The sequence below is a fragment of the Acanthochromis polyacanthus genome, chromosome 12, assembly GCF_021347895.1.
Source record: "Acanthochromis polyacanthus isolate Apoly-LR-REF ecotype Palm Island chromosome 12, KAUST_Apoly_ChrSc, whole genome shotgun sequence".
Taxonomy (NCBI): Eukaryota; Metazoa; Chordata; class Actinopteri; family Pomacentridae; genus Acanthochromis; species Acanthochromis polyacanthus.
Window position 1 is genome coordinate 16,612,312 of NC_067124.1, and position 20,032 is coordinate 16,632,343.

General features: G+C 39.1%; 1 protein-coding gene across 1 annotated transcript in view; it reads right to left on the minus strand.

Moving 5' to 3' along the window:
* Positions 1–20,032, minus strand: part of cdkal1 (CDK5 regulatory subunit associated protein 1-like 1) — a 280,453-nt gene that overhangs the window by 222,142 nt on the left and 38,279 nt on the right. Inside the window, exon 4 of the mRNA XM_022193047.2 lies at positions 14,977–15,061. Within this exon, the coding sequence (XP_022048739.2) occupies positions 14,977–15,061 (85 nt within the window). The remainder of the gene's footprint in view (positions 1–14,976; positions 15,062–20,032) is intronic.

Genomic DNA, 20,032 nt, shown 5'->3' on the forward strand with positions numbered 1-20,032 from the left:
AAAGTGGTTTATACCGGCGGATTCATGGCGATCTAAGCTGTCCATCGGCGTATACTGCTTGTGTGATCGCGTTTGCGGCCGTCGGACATTCTTTAAATTCCTATGCAAATTGGTAAGTGTACCACCGGGTTATGGTTAGGTTATGGTTAGGTTATGGTTAGGGTTATGGTTAGGGACGATGTCATGCAAAATATAGCGTTGAATTCGCCACGGTTTTACATTAAAAATATAATATACACATTCGTTTGAAATACGTTCTGAGTGGCACGAAAAGTCCGCCGTTTAAAATACATTGGTGCGCATTTCGTGGTGAGCGGCACGAAAAACATGACGAAATCGTGTTGGTGCGCACGAAACCGAAACAAAAATTTACATGACAGTTTCACGAATCCTCGTGAGATCGGGCTGGTATGTCTGTGTGTCTCTCTGTGTGTCTCTGTGTGTGTTTGTCCGTCTTCATTTCTGTCCTGTCAGAATAGTGGCAGGAAATGTCCTGGGATGCTAAGATCTGGCCTCCCACATGTCTGAAGGGGAAAGACACTCGCATATGTGGTTAGTTACCATGGGAAAAAGCTTCATACCAAACAGAGCTTCTTTAGTTATTGATCAAAAATGCTCACTTTCTACAGCTTATATCAGGTGAGGATGGTGACCCTGAAACTCAGTGATAGAATATGTAAAATGCAGCTTTGAGACATTAAAATGCTCCAAACACAAGGAGCTATAGAGTTTCTTTATGATGCTATCTTGCATGTAAAGTGCTCTGTAAAAGGTATATTATGACAGAATTAAATGTGGCATTGTTGTGTTTGAAATCACCAGGAGATATATATTTAAAAAAAAAACTGCAACAGCAAATATAGTAAATACAATAAATCATCCCCAGACACTCAACCTAACCAAACAAGAACAAAGCCCAATATGAGCACTCCAATATAACTCCTAACACGGATGATGACATCTCGACTATCAGTGATCAATGATTCCCTGGACTGCACCTACAGAGATATGTGTGTATATATACAGAATGAGCAAAGCCACACAGACACAGCCATGTGATCCATCACCAGCTGTGGAGAGCATGACCTCCAAAACCTCTGAAGGCACCTCTGACCTCCTCAACGTGACCTTTCCAAGGGTCAGTGCAGATTTATCAAACAACATAATGAGCATTACAACCACCATCACTCACTAATGTTAGTTCTCTCGCAGGAAAAACATAATATAGAGGCCAAATAAAAATAACACCAGCCTGACAGCCTCCTGCTGAGACCTCCCGTCTCAACATATTTCACCATTTTCTTATTACGGCTGACAGCTGACATTGTCTCTCAATCTTGCACTTCTGCCCTGCTGCTTCAGTCTTTATCTTTTCCTTTTACCTTTGTCTTCAATTCCCCGTCCTTGTCACAGATTGTACCACACACATGCAGTCGCTGACAGAAAGCTAGCAGTGTGATCCAGCTGCCCATGGGTATACTGCACGGCTGCGGCTCCACTCACTTTGCTGGTGAAACACAAATCGTTGCAAGTCGGAGCAACAAAGCTGAGACAGTATTATTGGCATGTGTTCTAATTAGAAGTCTGAAAGTTGTGCATGACAAAGCCCAGACAGTGCCGCAGCAATGATCTATTTGTTTTGCTGATTGGTCGGTAAAGGTCCCATATGGTGAAAATCCATTTTTATTGTGTCTTAAAAATGTGAAGAAGTGAAAACAAAAGTTATGAAAACATGGAAAATCTAATTTGCTGACACTCTTCAACTGAATAACCTCCAAACTTGAGCAGCCAGGAAGAATTTCAGCCAGTTCCAATGGAGAAAATTAGCCTGTTTACACATTTGTGCGTCTGTCCTGCTATCTGTGCTCCGATACAGTCAAATTCCCAATAAAGCTATTCTCATTTACACATTTTTTTTTTTCCGTTTTTGAGGCCAGACAACAAAATGTGCATGAAACAGTGACTGAAATGCAGCCATGTCCAAGCTGCTGCTCTTCACTGCTGCAATGTGGATTTTATAATCGCAACGTCGTCTATCAAGCTCAACGAATTCAAGTTAGAATGAATGATTGTGTCTTGAACTGATGTAAAATGATCAGTCAGAGAGACAGAAAAGTCTGGTCGCACACACTAATTTATGCCTATGTTGGCTGCTCCACAATTAACAATCAGATTCAAGAAGAGTCTTCTTCCTGAAACTGCCCATTTAGACCAGGGTTAAAATTAGGAGTAAACACGGAATAATGAATAATCTTTGCAGTATATCGATTTGAAAACTGAAAGATACATTCTGAGGACGTGCCTGACTTTCACTGATCTGCTAAAAAGTAGGACCGACCAATTTATTGGCTGGCCCCTTTCAAAATAATGGTCATCGGCTGGAGTTTTGCCAGTTAACCACTGATATATTCTTAATTTCTCATAAAACAGTAAATGCTGTTAAGTGTCGGAGTTGCACCGTTTGTTTAATACATGGAGCTCTGACTCTGTTCAGTCCTCACCGCTGTCTTCTCAGTCACATACAGGAGGAAGCTAAAGCCAGGCCACATTACAGGAGTAGGCTGAGCAGAGCTCGACTTTGCCATGTGTCCTGACGAGTGGCGGGTGCTTCGTTGCGTCGGTCATGCTTTTCATTTATGTTGCATTGCTAAAGTTGTGCTAACCTAGCTTACATTACTCCCTGTCTGTTTATGTTAGTAATAACATCACTGTAGCTATGCCAGCATAGCATAGCGTTAGCTCACAGCTTAAAAGTCAGTAACTGCAGAAATAAAGTACGTGTGCGAAGTATTTGAGAATACAGAAGGACCGCTCATCATTTTGTCAGCTGTATGGTGAGGAGCATAAGGAGGAGCGATGTGACAAAGAGGGGAGGAGGTTCATTCAGTTCAAATGATTAACATTACTGTCTGTCTTCAGCAACCATCACGACGTCATGTCACTCAGTTGTATTTTGTCAGATAATACTAGAACACAGTGACACAGGCTGAAACAGTAACGCACTGTGTGTGTTGGTATGGAGTAACATTAGTGTCAGGCTAATTGTGGCCATCATATATTTAAAATGCAACTCTGTCAAAGATGACATGTTTTGACATCTGAGAAAGGCTCTCTGGTTTTTATTTTGGTTCATATGAGTCCTGACTTTATGGCACAGAAAAGAATGGAGTAGAAAAATGTGATTTAATGTTAAAGGGCATCAGATGGCTGCATAAATAATGTTTTATCAGTAATTTCACTCAGTATGTTGCGTATATACAGCATATAGAACCTACCTCTAATTCCAGCAACAAGAAGTACAAGACAAGATGGATTTTATAGCTCATTTATAGATTGACTTTTTTAAGTTTATATCATTTCCCAGAGGTTTAATGTTTTGCTGCATGTCTTCGTACTTGAAATTCCTCTCAACTGTAAAGTTAAACAAATACTAAAGGACAAAGCATTGTAAAACAGTAAAATGTTCTGTCTGTAATCATACGCATCTTTGTTGTTATAAGCATTAAGAAACCAAAAAAGAATATTTTTTTCATTTTATATTTTTTAAATTACTTGGTCGATTAATCAGTTATTTTCTTTCTGCCAATTTTGGTATCGGCATTGGCCTCAAAAAGTCCGTATCGGTCAGGCCCTACTAAAAAAGGCAAAATATAGAACGTTTCTTCCCAATCCAACGTAGGATGGTTGTGGTCTCAATCCACTGTAATCGCTCCAGAGTAAGGCACAGCACTTCCACTGTCAAGGTGAGGATAATTCCATTTGAACATATACATACAGACACATGAGATACGCATTTAATGCAAAAAACGTAATACAAAAATGACAAAACCTGGAATCACTATTCGAGTATCCTACGGCTACTGTCTTTTGAAATGTAAAGCCTCCTCTATCCTTGCCCAGATTTGCAAATGGAGTGTCAGCGGCGTCCATGTCTCTTAATAAGACATCAGTTTTCCTGAAAAGTCTAAGAATCCCATGATGTGTGTATCAAACCCCCTGCAGAGGGATTTAGCGGCCCTTCATTCCATTAAAGCTCAACACAACACATGCACTGATTTAGAAACAGTTAACATTAAACGCTGGTAATCCTGTCACATCCTGGGAGGCTGATGCTCACAATGAGCTGCAAAACCATCTTATTGTGTTTGTCCTGTCACTCTCTGTATACAGTACAAGTCATAAACATCACATATGCTCTGTGATTTAATTCAATCATGCAATGTACACCTGCTTAGCCAAGTGGTTTCCATTATAGAACAGAATAGAGTAGAATCACAATCACCAAAATTACAAAGAAATATGCAGAAATGTCCAGTATGTAAAGTCGAAAAATGCACTTTGGCGAGCTTCACTTTGGTGATTTTCCTGTTTCAAAATACTAAAAAAAAAATCCAAATACACCCTTTCACTGTCAAGTAAAGTCAATTATAGATGACCTATTATAAGGTCCTTCTCCCAGATTCATCCCGTCATCAATGTCTGAAGCTCTAATCTTAAACTGCAGTATTAGACAGTCGAAAACATATGGACCCACAATTTGGCTTTAATTTTAATCATACAGACCAGATTGTGAGATTTTCTCCACTCTTAAATGACTAGAGTAGATGCACCAATTCTTTGGGTTTCCAAAGGTGATGACCCAGCTTTCCCAATTTTCCTATACATATTTTATTTCCTACTTTTCAGTCTTATCTTAGTCCCCTCAAAGTCAAAATGGCCAACATGAGTCCTTCGATATGGATAAGAAAGTCTTTAAAGCTTCTCAAGCAACTCCATCCCTTTAAAAAAAAAAATGCAAAAACTCAACTTGGGATTCAACTATGGAAACAGAGTTACTTGCAACACACCAGGGTGAAAGGTCCCTCCTTTATCTTCAATCCTATATTAACTTGGCCTCTTATGGCTTAAATCCACAATCGGGGATCAGCGAAAAGGCAGCAGCCCAGCGGGAGGCGCTAAGAGCCGCCGTCTGAGCAGATGAAAGGCGGCAGTTGTTTGTGATTGCCGTTGAGGAAGACCTTATGAGGACAGCAACAACGTGACAGGCTGTGATTATGCAGCCATTTACTTAAAGGGATCACTCATGCAGACGCTTCCCCAGAGTTACACGGCAAAATACACAACAACGCAGAGCGCCGGTTTGTTTTCCAGTAAGCTCAACTTGGGAAGGGAGCTTAAGATGCTTTTGCGATGCATTTATTATTATTTTGTAAATGCATTTTTCATTTCATCAGATTACTAAATGTATGTTCCTAAATATCCACCACATTCAGAATGAAACTGCAAATCTGTTAAGTGTAAAAGCACCAAAAAGGCCAGATTTAATTTTGCTTCGCATCCAACCACAGAGAACACACTGAAGCCAGAGTAAAGCCGTGTTCAACAAGATCTGGTTGGATGGTGAAAGAGGTTGTTGGCTCGGACCTTCAGCACCACACTGAGCCACCCGCCATTGTAGCCGCATACAAACACACACTCCGGGCTGGAAACCGCAAACACACACTGAGCCGAGCCTGGCATTCAAAACCACTTTGTAGAGCAGATGTGACAGGTTGTTTGTGAGTACGATTCAGCAGCACACACATGTGCAGTACTCCATATCAAAACGCACATAAAACTACACACATTGACAATAAAAGATTCTAAGAAACTGGTTCAAATACAGAAATCATCATCACAGGTCCTCTACTGGTCCAGAACACTAATAATCTCCATCACTGACACTCTCAGACTGCTTCTACAGGCAACAAATGTCCTGGTTGCACATGTGGACTCGCTTCTTCAAGGCATATTTAAAAATAGTGTGGAGTCGGGCAGTTAGATTTTACTAATAGCAAGTCAGATTTCTATCTTTTTGTCGTTTCCAGCTGACACAGTCACAATAAAACACACTGTCTTAGGGGTATTTGTACTTTTGGCACCGAGCTCTTCAACTTCTCCTAAAGAGCAGAAGGAGTGGATTCAGCACTGAAAGATTCTCCTGCAATTCTTCCATTAAATGCACTGGCCATTAATATTCAGATAATAGCAGCACCAGCTCTGACTTGACATTCAGGTACTGGAGCTCTAATGACTCCTCGCCGGCCTAATACCTGGTCTTTTAAAGCCGATAGAAGCCGATGAAAGTCAAGTCTGTTAGGAACTGAGATTTAATATTATTAGCCTTAGATCACATTACAGTCATCCCTGCTGATGGCCGAGTTGTCAAACGTCTTTTCTAACAAACAGGCTTTAAAATGCGTTGGGCTGCTACTTCACTTCCTGCTTTCTGTGCATAAAATTGGATTTGACTGTTTGTTGTGGAGGCGGAAAGTCTTAAAGACAGAAGTACCAAAATCCAGGCTGACAGCGGGTAAATGTTTTTAAGAGGATGAATCTGAATCGATTGATTATGACCTAATTATTGTTTAAAGTTCAGTTAACAAGCTCAAAGCTGGAACTACTGTGAATACAGGAGATCTAACAGAGTTGTAGAACTTCAAGGTGAATCCTCAAGCAGCAAAGGAAGCTGTAAATGCTTTAAAATAAAAAATTCAACGCATGTTCACCACAACATTGTCAGGAACTTAAGAAATATCAGAGACAGAAGAAGGACTCACTTCATACTGAATTATACATGGGACTGATGAAAACTACACTGAATTGTTCACGTTTTGCTGATGGACACTAAACTAAAAATAAAATCCCAAAAATGAAAGTCGGCTGAAACTTATATACATTTTCATCACTAAATCAAAATGAGGTGACAAAGTTTGCACTGTAACTCAACAACAAAATGCACAAAACTAAAGTTTGTCATGTCATTATGAAAACAGCTATATTGTAGCAGCATTTGTACAAGAAATGTTAAGAAATTTAAGCAAATTGTACAAAGAGGAGTATATGAAGCAGACAAAACTAACATTTTAACAGATTATCTCCTCTCACTAGACACAACAAAACAGAAACGTGGAAATACGTCAGTGGTTTGAATGACTAAATCGAACTCTGAACTGCAAAATATGAAACTAAAGTTTGTTATCTCTCTTTGAACACAACTGTGGTAGCAGTACTTGTACTAGAAATGCTAATAAATTCAAGCAAATTCTACAAAAAGCAGACACAACTACATATCTAAATATCAAACCGAACAGATCATCTGCTTCCACCAGACAAAACACACCATAACAGTGGAGTTCACTCTAAATATTCAGACGAAGACGTGTTAAAACAAGGTCATGTGTGGTGCATCCCGGCCTCGGTGTGATTCTCAAACAGCCGTGGGCTCAGTCAGACCAACACAGGACGCCTGAACTCCGCTACTCCCCCCATAACTCCCTGTTTTTTTTTCCACATTCCCCCCTCCGAGTCTGTCAGTCTGTCTCTGCCTCTCCGCTACTATTTTTTGTGTCTGTGTGCAGCTGAAAATGTAGGCTAATGCCCTGTAGAACTGACAGATTAAATGCCAATCCCTGGGTTGTACCAAAACCGGCCTCGGGCATCAGGCTCTGTTTGTGTTAGCGTGTGTTAGTGTGTGTGCGTCTGCTGGTGAACACAGATATAAAACAACTGGCCTCGGTAAACAACTCGAAAGGTCAGCGCAGATTTTGGATTGTTTTTACCTCGTTGTCATGTCCTGATGAAAAGAAACATTTCAGGCCTTAATGTCAGTCACTTCATTTAAAACTATACAGTCCTGTAAGGCAGCGCCATATGTTCTGAGTCCTGTAAAATAATAAAAACACCTTACAGCAATGTCACAACTTTGAAAGATATTTAAGAAAACATATTTTTGGTCTGTCATCTGCCTGACTGCAGTCTCAGCAGTGTTTTAATGTTGTCAAACAAAGGTTGAAAAACGACTCTTGTGAAATAACATGTAAATTCAGTTTCTGGGTGGATTTTCACTCTCATGATTATATTTACCAAGCATGACCTTTTCCCTCTGGTAAATATGTGGTCAGAAATCCATGACATAAAATCACTTGGCCAGCATCAGTGGATATCTTACTAATCAGCACATGTATCCACAGGCCGAAATGCATATTCACCACCTGGAATTTCACTGTAAATATACTAAATTACAACACACCCTGGACCTATGTGTTCAAGATTCAGCAAATTAGAATAAAAAGATAGATTAAAGATCTCGAGGCCTCCTTCTGTCAACTGGAGGTTTAATTACCAACAATTTGAGTAATTAAATCATGGCGGTCTGCGGGATTTCTCAGTCCATTACAGGCATTTTAAAATGTATTTAATACAATTTTAACCCTTTAAGCTGCAGTCAATTCCAGTCATTTTCAGTACAAAAAAAATCGCTAATATTCTATTTGTAAATAAAAAAATGACGAAAAATACAGGGAATATTGGACGCACATCGTGAGGTGCATTTCCTTGAAAATGACCGATCCGTGGATTTTATACGACTTCAGGACATGTTTTGGACAAAATAGTTTACTGGCTTGTGTTGTCTGGATGTAAAAGGTTGGATTATGGCCGTTTTTTGTGGAATCTTTTTTTCTGTGTGTAATAATGAACCCGGAAATGTGAGTCGCGCTGTGTGCGTTGAAGCCGTGAATAGAGAACGGATGGATGAATATTCGTTTTTGTCGGACAAATGTGTTTTTCTCACCCGCTGTAATAATCACATCTGAAAGTGGTTTATACCGGTGGATTCATGAGAATCTAAGCTTTCCATCGGCGTATAGTGTTTGTATAATCGTGTTTGCAGCCGTCGGACATTCTTGAAATTCCTATGCAAATTAGTAGGTGTACCGCCGGCGGTACACCTACTATGCACTGAAGCGTAAAGGGTTAAGTAAAATGCATTCAAGGAAAGCAGGTTCTGGGCATTTTTTCTTACTGTGGGCTCATTTTTTTATTCATATAAAGTCCTGCACATCTATGGAAGCAGCAGAAATGTCTTCTGAACAGAACATAAATCCATAAAAAATAATTAATAAACAAGTGAAAATAAATACATTTTTAAAAAGAAAACTCTAATCAGTATACACAACATTTTCAAAGTGCTCCCTGATTTAAAAAAACTTGAAAAGTATATGTATTTTCGTTTTAAATATTTTCCAATTCACATTTATACAACCCCTAAAAACTATGGATTTTTTCACACTACTCTGCATATCAGCTCTTGAAAGATTTTTCACCGAGCTGCATGCATCCTACAACAATTCACTGACAACTGTCTTCTCTGTGGACCAATTTAGAGCCAAGATACACTTATTTTAACCTCAAGTATGGTTTATCTTGCTCGTGTTTCTTTAATTTGCTTCCATACTAGGTTCCATTTTTTTAAATGAATTTTTAAATGCAACAAGTAAAATATACAGATTTTGATGAAATCTCACAATTTTACGCTTAGCTTTGGTTAATTCTGTTGAAAATCCAACAAATCTTTCCATTTCTACAGTTTCTGGCGCTCATAAATGGTGTTATAATGGCATTTTTTCCTTTTTTCTTTGTCTTCATTTGATTTTGTCCCCCAGAATGAATTAATCTCATCTGTTTCTTTAAATGCATTTGTAAACATATAAAAAAAAACACACTGTAATAAACAAACTGTCTTCCTAGATATTACTGAAACACTAACGCAAGCACAACTAAAACCCAACATCCAGTTTTACATGATTATTTATCATGTAGGTACATACTGCAGCTGTACAGCAACTAACTTTATCTTTGCATTCACACTTTTGGCAGCCTATATTCTACAACCAATGGTCCTAAATGTGGAAAGAAAGTTGTGCCAAGACCACAGTGAGGCAGAACACCCAGTAGCCAGCAGCTATAATACATATTCACCAGCCAGCCTACCCATCTGATAAAAATACACAATATAAGCACAGTACATCCACTTTGGACTCCTTCCAAGAGTTCATTCTGTGTGTTCCGTGTCCCTTTTCAATTAACATTAATGATTTTTTTTCTTTCTTTCTTATGGCTGGTTCATGAATATTAAAATCATATTGAAATGAATGTAAATATAACATGGGAATTGGTGTATTTTGAAAACAGAAGACAGAACGGCGAGTTGGGTTCTAATTCGTTAAGCGTACATTCCCTTGATCATAGAAATTTGCAGAAACAGTCAAGTGGAAAAATCCAACACACACCCCAACACAGTGTGGTTTAATCACATGCCGTTGAGCAACTGTTTGTTTCATGCATTCTGCATTCATTGATTTTAAAGGTCTCTGACATCGAATCACACTATAGATTTTGGCATTTCAAACACACACACACACACACACACACACACACACACACACACACACACACACACACACACACACACACACACACACACACACACACACACACACACACACACACACACACACACACACACACACACACACACACACACACACACACACACAAATATCCATACTAATTGACTTTTCAGCATTCAGAAGCCGCTCTATTATGAGTTTATGCAACTGATGTAAAAGTCCTGCAGGGGTGTAAACAGTAGAAGGAATCCCATCTCCCCCACATGTCAAGTCACCAAAATGATAGATGAAGGCTTCAAATCCGAACACGGAGCTGCTGAAAGTAACTACAGAGTCAACAAATAAATGTACTGATATCATCTTAATAATCAGGAATTACATCAACACAACACACATCCTGAACCTCCCTCTGAGCGACACGCACAGACGTCTGGGCTCACTATAGAGTTCAGCTAAATGGATTTGTGTGTGCGCTCACATAATGAAAAACAGCATTCCTGTACGCACAGACACAACCTCCTCCATAAAGACTCACAGAGCAGGAACCTCGAGCATATCTGATCGCATTCTCTCACAGGGAAAGCCTTCAGACCGCAAACGCAGCGCCGGGCATCCATCCACCTGACAGCCCTCGTGCACATATGCACAAATTTAACCCCTACCCCACACACTTGGCACCGATGCCAGCTAAGCCCCAGTTCTCCAGAGGTAATAAACCAACTTTCTCTCCAAACAGTGACAGAAGATGCCGAAGGGCCCCCGCACTTCCATTTTAAACCCCTCAACTCATTTAACACCACACTGATTGTTGCTTATGTGACGATGCATGATGTGTGCGTTTGTGTGCGCTGGAGTCTAAGCGGAATTTCAAAAATGTAACAAACATAAAAAACGCAGTTGTATCACGATTGTCACAACAATTTGTGTGTATGAGCACTTTACATTATACATTTTTTCTTTTGTTCCTTTTCTGTCAAATACACCAAAGTGTGCATCTCTGACATAACATTTACCTCCATATTTACTGGTATAAAACACTGTCAAGCTTTTGCAGAAAAACAGAGGACTGTTTCACATCTTTTTATTTCAGGAAATCAAAACCGCAATAGTTAATTGTTCATGAAGCTCATTGTTGAAGTGGATGCTTATTATTATATAAATTTTTGCACTTTTTTTAGACTTTCTGATACACCTTTGGACACTAAATAACAGCAATTTTGTACCTTTATTCTCTATAACAGCAATTTTTGGACCATATTTCTTTGACCAGCATGTTCTTTTGTACACTGTTTTCCTCATTTTTCTTAATATAGTGTATGTGAGCTCCTGGCTACCTAGAATTTCCCCAAGGAGATGAATAAAGTACCCTTCTTTATAACTTATGCTCTTTTCCCCAGGCATTGTACTGCTGGTACTAGTCCTTGTAATGCATCTAAGCTGGTAAATCTTTTTTATTTGTGTTCACTTGCTTTTTTTTCCAAATTTTTCTGCTGTCATTTGTGAGGAAATTCAATCAAATATCTCTATATTAGCTCATAGAGTAGCAAGAACAAACATCTGCTGTTTCTTTATACTACCATGCACACTGCAAATTCTGTGACGAGGTTATGTTTATAATGTCGCTGTTGTTCTTTTCTGAATTTACATTTTTGGTTTCTCTCTACTTCTAGCAACATGTTTCCATAGAGGGGTGGGATTTTACAGTGAGTTTGAATGTGACAGGACCAAAAAATGTCCAGAAACCGCTTGTGATTGAGAGAATTAATAATAACATACAGGAAGATGTCTGTATACTTACATATACAACCATATTCTAGCCATGCAACAGCTTACAAAATGTGAAAAACTATCTTCGATGGCATGTAATTATCTATTTTAAAATCTAAAATGCACGCCAGAAATCCGTCACTGCATCCGAGAACTTTAATTCTGTTCTGTTTTACCCTAAGTGTGCACACAGCAGCTTTATCTCAGTACCAGGTCCTCCTGTTTCATCAATGAATCTTCACTCTCTGTGCATCAACTTTGAGTTGTCATAATACTACAGTGGGGAAATTTTGTAATTTTACAGCAGCAAAGAGGAAACGATCAAGAAAGATCAGAAAAATAACAAAAAAATACACCTACGTACACGTTCAGCTTGTCCAAACTCCTCTGGATGAGGAAATAACAATTCATAAGTTTGATAAGTCGCGACACTGAACAACAGCAGGGCGAATGACATTCTGTTTTTGCTTGGAAGTGCATTCAGAGGAGCAAGTTGTTTGCTAACATGAAGTAAAATCCTACATCAAGATGTGACAATGCCCTTGAATGACATTGAACAACCACATTTGATAATCTAAAGCAAGTGTTGGTGGTGGAACTCCAGACACGTGTAGCAGCTCCAGACACGATGCCCCAGCCTGGTCCAATGCGTGAACTCAGAGTGTGGGTTTGTGGTACCAGGAGGTGAAGGCATAACGTCCAGCGTGTGACTGAGCGCGAGGCAGCCGTGTGCCTTTTGCCTCCGTGGAAAATAAAAGGAAATGACAAGTGGCCATTTGGATTCTCTCTGATCCTAGACCCTCATTTAGCGTCTCCATCATGCAGGCAGCAAGGCAGAAAATGTTCTTTTTCTTTCTTTTTTTTAACATTCTCCCTGTGTGTGTACGTGTGTGTGTGTGTGTACGTGTGTGTGCGTGTGCGTGTGTGTGTGTGTGTGTCCTTCCCAGTGAATAGAGCATTAATTGCATTAGCATTACAGCTGGGTGATTTCCAGCCAAAGACAAACTCTGGCATCAACCAGGAGGATATTTTCAAAGTCCTGAAGTGTGTTATTATTTTTGCGCGTTTCAATCGACAAATTCTTTGCATGAAAAAGAAGCGGCATGACAGAAAGAGTGAAAGAAAAATCACAGAGCATCAGGAGACAGACAGGAAGATTGCACTGACTAATCTGGCCTTGTGAAATTGTTCACCATTAAACTGTTATACTGCCTTTTGGGGGGGATATAAGTTACTTTATTCCGAGGATTCAGACGACCAAAATGTAAAAAAAAAAGAGAGAGACAGATGAGAACATACAGCATTTTCATTTACCCAAAAATCTACGATTTGGGACATTGGAGCGGCAGGAAACCGTTCTTTCTTCAGTTTTTCTAGCACTTGGAACACCACAAACCATGGAGTAGCCTTCCCGGATTCACAGCAAATAATACAATGCAATATTTTAGAATATTATCTTCAGTTCCTGAGATATGCAGTAACTTTACATTAATATGTTGGTAAACAGCTCACTGTTCTCACATACTCACTTTTCTATTCTCCTTATTTCTATCGTTAAAGTGTATTTAGACTTTTTAATACTCATTTTATTGAATTGTATATTACATTTTTCTTCTCCCAGCACAGTTTGCGTGTTAATTTGCACTTCATTTTCTATGTGTGAGCGTATGGATCTATCTACTGATCTATCTATAGCTGGGCTGAGATGTGATGACGGCCACAGCGTAAGATTCACATCATTTTCATACCAATCAAACCTCTCGCTGAGACCTCCTGCCCTGTGGATGGAGGCGCTGTCATCCTGCAGTAGGCCATCTGCATTGAAATGCATCATCACAGGATAAGGGTGATCACTCAGAACCACTTTCTATTGATTTCCAGTGACCCTTCCCTCCACGGGGCCAAATGGACCCAAACCATGTCAGCAAAAATGTCCCCCAAAAGCATAACAGAGGACCAAGATCACCTCACTGCACGGGTCAAGATATGTACAGTATATATCTTTTTAGATTCAATTAAAAATGCGCTATTAAATTTCTGATTATAACTCACTCTGTAAGCCATCAATACTTGAGTGTGTTCCAATGCATTTCCTCTAGAGGTCCCTGGAGACGGATTCAAGTGCATTATCTTAATTTTACATGACTCTGAAGTGACGTTTCATGAGGATATCGAAGTCCTCTTTTCCTCCACACACGCAGAATGTTACAGCTCATCACATTAACAGTCAATAAGTTTACGTTAAATTATTACTGATTATTGACGGCATCTGATTTTTGTAAGATCTGGAGTTTTCACCCTTAAAACTGTCTCTGGCAGCAGAATTCTGATTCTAAGCACAGTAAAAATCACTAAGTGGCTCAAACAAAAGCGTACAGCCGCCAGGTGTGTGCGCCCCGATGGAGGGAAATTAATCAAAATGCAAAACAGTTTCGAGCTTAATTTCTCTGTGTTTATGCAAATAAGTCTGTGTGTGTGTGTGAGAGAGAGACCAGCAGAACAGCGAGTAGGTGGAAACTGACACAGGGCAACAAGCTGGAAATATGCAGCACATACATACACATATTCATGCATGTGGGGAAAAAATGCATTTTGCAGAAAAAGCACCATAATTACATTTTTGGCTACGCGGGAGTCGCAAAACTGAATTTTAAAATAACCAAAGATAGTCCAGGATGTAGGCCACACTGTTCCATTAGTCTCATATACATATAATCGTTATTAATTGATGAAAGCTGCCGTTATTCTCTGGTTTTAATGTTTAAAGACACATGATTCTGATTCAAAATGACAGGACACTAACCTATAAACCTTGTAATACTAGTTTTAACTTGTCTCACAGTGGATACTCCAAAAATAGGACCTATTTTTTGGTTTTGTTTTATCATCCAGTTAATGCTGCAGACAAATTCTTACAATAACCCTTTGAACTGTGAAGTCACATAAAGGTGGAGGTGTAAAGGTGTGTTTGAAGTACTTGATAGAGTTTCTGAAGTGGTCCTCCGCAGGATTCTTCACGGTGCAGCTGTTCAGCAACCACACATCCGCTTCTGTCGGGTCATCTGTAGATTAGACAAAACATAAAGAGAGACAGATCAGACAAACACGACTTTACACAGAACGGAAAACACAGATCTTGTCGACACATATTCACATAACAAATCATATAATGCAGGATTTAACAAAAGCACACAGCATCCTGAAAAAGCAGAATTACTAATCGGTTACTGGCGAAGTTTCTTTGAATCTAACTCACACAACGGGTCAGCGTGTTCTCCAAAAGTGCCTCCCAAATGCTACTTTTCAATGAGAATTTAAATTCTCCTTCATATGCAAAGATATGAAACAAACTACTTTTCTTTCATGACCAAAACAGTGCCGATCTGTGTTCTCTCTTCAGTCTTCCAAAGGGATCTTATGAGTTTAAGATGTTATAAAGGAGAACATTAGAGGGGTAACAGTACACAACATTCATGGTTTGCTACAATTTTAGTGTAGTAGGGAATTTTTTTTATTTATTTCTAGAAATAAAATGAAACATTCATAAGTGCCAAGCTACGTTAACACCTACATTTTAAGTTAAAGCATCCAAACGTTGCATACTAGCAGTAACACTCAGCTGTTTGCATTCAAATAAAAATAAATTAAATATAAAAATGTTGATTAAAACAACTGTCAGTCAAAGTTCAGTTATAAAAATTTCACAAAGTAACACTGCCTTTCTCTCTTTTTGTCAACACAGAGGATATATCCATCTTGTCTTAAAAAAAAAACTTTATTGAATTGTCACTGAACAAAAGCCTGGTTCATCAGTGTGAGGTCCACATTTGTCGATTAGTCATAAAGTTTGAGCACATTCTGACTGAACACCATAAATGTTTCAAGGCTAACCCTGCTAACATGCTACACCTGATGAACAACAACTGGTACCACAGTTAAAGACCAAGTTTTGCACTGGTGTTTCTAACCGTTATATATTTCTGTCACCAGCATGCAGTTTTGGTGAACCTAAAAGTTTTAACGGTAGGTTGCCTTTTTCATCACTTGTCTGACATATTAATTATTTCTTACCACATTATGTAAATGATTGTAAATAGGAATGAAGTTAGAGGTTAGCGTTTGGTATATGTAATTCTTTCTTTTTCATATGGATAATCTGAGCCTTAAGGTTAGCAGCACCAACCACCTCAAAGGGTGATTTTCTTAGAGGCATGGCACTTTTTAACGTTTCAATTCTGACATCAAAATGACTTTTCCCAGCCATGCTTTAGCCAAGCTGTTTTCAATGAATGCTATTTATTCATCATAGCTTAGTGCTTCCCACAGATTTTTCAAACTCCTTGTGGTGGTAACGGGTGACAGATGCTAGCTGGGCAGCTGTGCACAGAGAAGCCTCTAGACCCCACTCTGTTACTGCAGTAGGCAGGCGTGGAGCTCAACGTTCCTCACTTGTGCTGTGAGAGAGTGACACTTTTGTTCTAATGAATTTTACCTACCTGGCCGGAACGCTCAGAGACATACAGACAGATCAGGTGAACCAGCAAGACCATCATTGATGGTTTTGCTTTTCAGATGTGCATTATAGTCAAATGCTGGTGCGCTGCCAACATGTTCCCGGTAGAACAGGGAAAGATTCATGTACCGTTACAGCCCTAATATGCTGATCTGCAAGCTCCCTTCTCATTTAATGAATTTAATTCCATGTACATATGTTTTGGTTTGTGTCTGTTTTGCCTGCAGCTAATGAAGAATGCTGACTCTAAGTTTCTAAGTGCCAATAAAACAGGCCTCTTCTGCACTGGCCTTATTTCACTGGGTCGCATTAAGCAGAGTTGACTTTAAGTGATAATTGTCTGTTTCACTTTCCTATGCTTCAGATGTCCTCTGCCTCCACTAAAATCAACAAAGGTTTTCATGGTTTTTAACTTAAAAATCTACAATAACATAATGTCAGCACTTTACATACAGACCATAAAGCTACCAAAAGAATCCTATCGAATCCTGAACCTGATCTGACACAGTTAGGCCTCTGTGGTGGATTATAAACTTCCTGGCATCTTCAAACATGTAGATTTATCGTCTGTATTCACAAAATGTATTCATCTTTTACACTCAGTCATTTTGCCATTAGTTTTGAGGACATTTTCAAATAGAGTTATATTTTTAACACGGGAGGTGATTCTAGAATTTGGAAACAGTCTGCGACACAACAATCCTGCCTCAAAGGTGTACTTACTGACTAGTCCTGAGCTTTCAAACACATCTACGACCGACTTTTATACTGTAATTTGCCAAATAAGCTTCTGGGACAGAATTAGACAATGGAATTAAAGTAAACAATGAATAATAAAGACAAACACCAATGCTGTTAATGCTCAAAAACAGGCCTGCTGACATTATGAGTTAATTCAATTTAACTGATAATTTAGACAGGTTTTTTTAATCAGCATTTACACACACACACACACACACACACACACACACACACACACACACACACACACACACACATATACACACAGACACACAGGGGTGTGTTGGTCTCTGTGACGTTAAGCTCGGTTTCCACTCAGGACGACGGTGGCAGGATTAGCATGGCACTGCCAGGAGAGCTGTCACAAACAAAGACACACATACTGGGGAGTTATGGTGGTGGGGAGCTGGAAGCCTGCTCCTTTACGCCACACTGAACCAGATATTTCACTTAGAATCCACTTCCCTGCTGCAGTCAAGCATGCACACACTCTTACACACACACACACACACACACACACGCTGTATTTCTTGCATTCGTTAATCTGATATATGCACACAGTATTCTTTCTGGGAAAAACACGGCAAGTCCAAGAATGTGAAGAAAAAGAGAGAATACCAACCGTACCATGCCTTTCTTTGCGTAAACTCTCCTCCACAAAAAGCGCACACCAGCAAACTGCGATGGTGCAAATTCCTCTAATTATTCAGAATAAAGGGACGTGTCTGTTGACTCTCTTTCTCAGGGAGCCATCAGTGCTTCAGGGTGGCTTCAACTTTTTGAAAAACGATACTGAAAATTTTTACTATATCAAACTGACAAGAGTGTGAATCCGAATCAGAAACACTTTATTGATCTCTGAGGGGAAGTTGCTCACATTGCAGCCATTTAAACTGTTAGAAATTTAAGATAAACATGAGTATAAAAATATGGGCTAAAAATATAAACATAAGTAGAAAAGTGTAAGCATAACATTTAAAAATAAATATCTAAGTATACAGTACTATAAATAAGAATAGTTATAAATGTGTTAAAGCGTAGAGAAGTACTTATTGCACACTACTGAAGGTTAATTCAATAAGTGGATATGAGTTAACTGCTGGAGGGAAAAACATGTCTGATGAGGTAAAATTCAACATGGTAATGGATCTGAAACTACTTTAGATTTAAATTACACGAACATCGAAACCACCTTGTTTTTAGAAATGTAAAATAATACATATATTGCTACAGTTTGGGGTTTGAGGTGTGTCAGCTGATTAGTGACTGACTTAAGGATGGCTCATAAAAACAGAAGTACAGCTGCATGTCTTGTAAAAGCGATGAAACAACGTGAGTCACTGCTTGGACGTGAATCATCGGCAGGTTTGTTTGTTTGGGCTTTTGTGCAGAATGATCTCTTGTTTTGGGATAAAGCTAATAATAGAAAATCTACTGAGTAATCCTGAAGCTACAAAAGCTGTGCGTGTGATGAAGGAACGAAAAACAGGCCGAGTGAAGAAGAGGCAGCGCGTTCAGCTGGCTAAAGGTGCTCATTATTCCCACCTTTATTTGTCTGGAAAGCGACACACATGCAGCGCTACAGTGGGAGTGGTCTCAGCTGTGCGGCTGCTGTCTGCTCTCAGTCCCAGGGGACATTTTCCAGACCAACAATAACAAGCTCTCCATCAACGTAACACAAACACACACGCTAAAGACAGGCACACTAATCTGCGAAACAATCTACAGACTCAGCAGAATTTGCAAGCTAACGGATAAAAACATGTGCTCAAGTTGAACTGCTGGAGATATTTGTTTGAAAGCTGCTTTTTGCTCTGTATACGTTTGAAATCAGCAAGTTATTCAGAGATGAATCTACTGATTAAAAATAGAATCCCTTTTCTAACTGTGAGGGCTTAAAGTCGAATGCAGGATATTGTGGTATCTCAGAAGTAGTGCCTTTTAGCTCAAAGCTAACCCACAAATGCACTTTGTTTAAATGCATTGCAGGCACTGGATATTCAACACATTAAATCAGGTCAAGCTACGCTTTGTTGTGCTGTATTTTTGGAGAATGCAAGCAAAATCTAACAAAGTTTCTACAGAGGGGGCGCGGAGTGACGATTCTTCTGTTCTGACAATCGCTGTCACTTTGGCAGTGACAGCTGCTGCTTCTGTTAGACTTTCATCACATCTGAAAACTTATCAAGACATTAATGCCATCATTCATGTCATGAAAATACACTGTCCTGGCTGTCACAAGAGAAAATCTGACTTCCAGCTGCAACCTGATCACTCTGAATCGAAAGAATGCAGGGTTTTGTATTATTATCTATAATAATGTGCACTTTAAATCATGAATAAAATGGAGACTTAAGCAGCAGAAATTGCATTAAATTGGCTAGAATTGGAAAGGAGGAGCAGTTACAATTAAATATTTGGGTTTTTTTCATCTTCCTCTGTGATTTTAGGTCATCAAACTCCTAATAACGCTACTTTCATTCACATATTTATCTGGTTTTGTTGGTAGACAAAAGAATGAGTCTGAAATGTGAGTGAAATTATTTATTCTATGTTTTATTTACACAGACGCTGGAGTTGCTAGTTTAACCCAAAACTTGTGCTTTATTATACATAAACCTGTGTACATGTCGAACTGTGTGGCATTTCACAACAAAATACAGTTTGTCAAAATAAAACTACTTCAAACAAATTAGACATTTGGTTTTTGGTTGTTTTATAAATTTGATTATTAAGATGAACTGACTGATTATTCAATAGAAAAATAGCTATAGTGGCA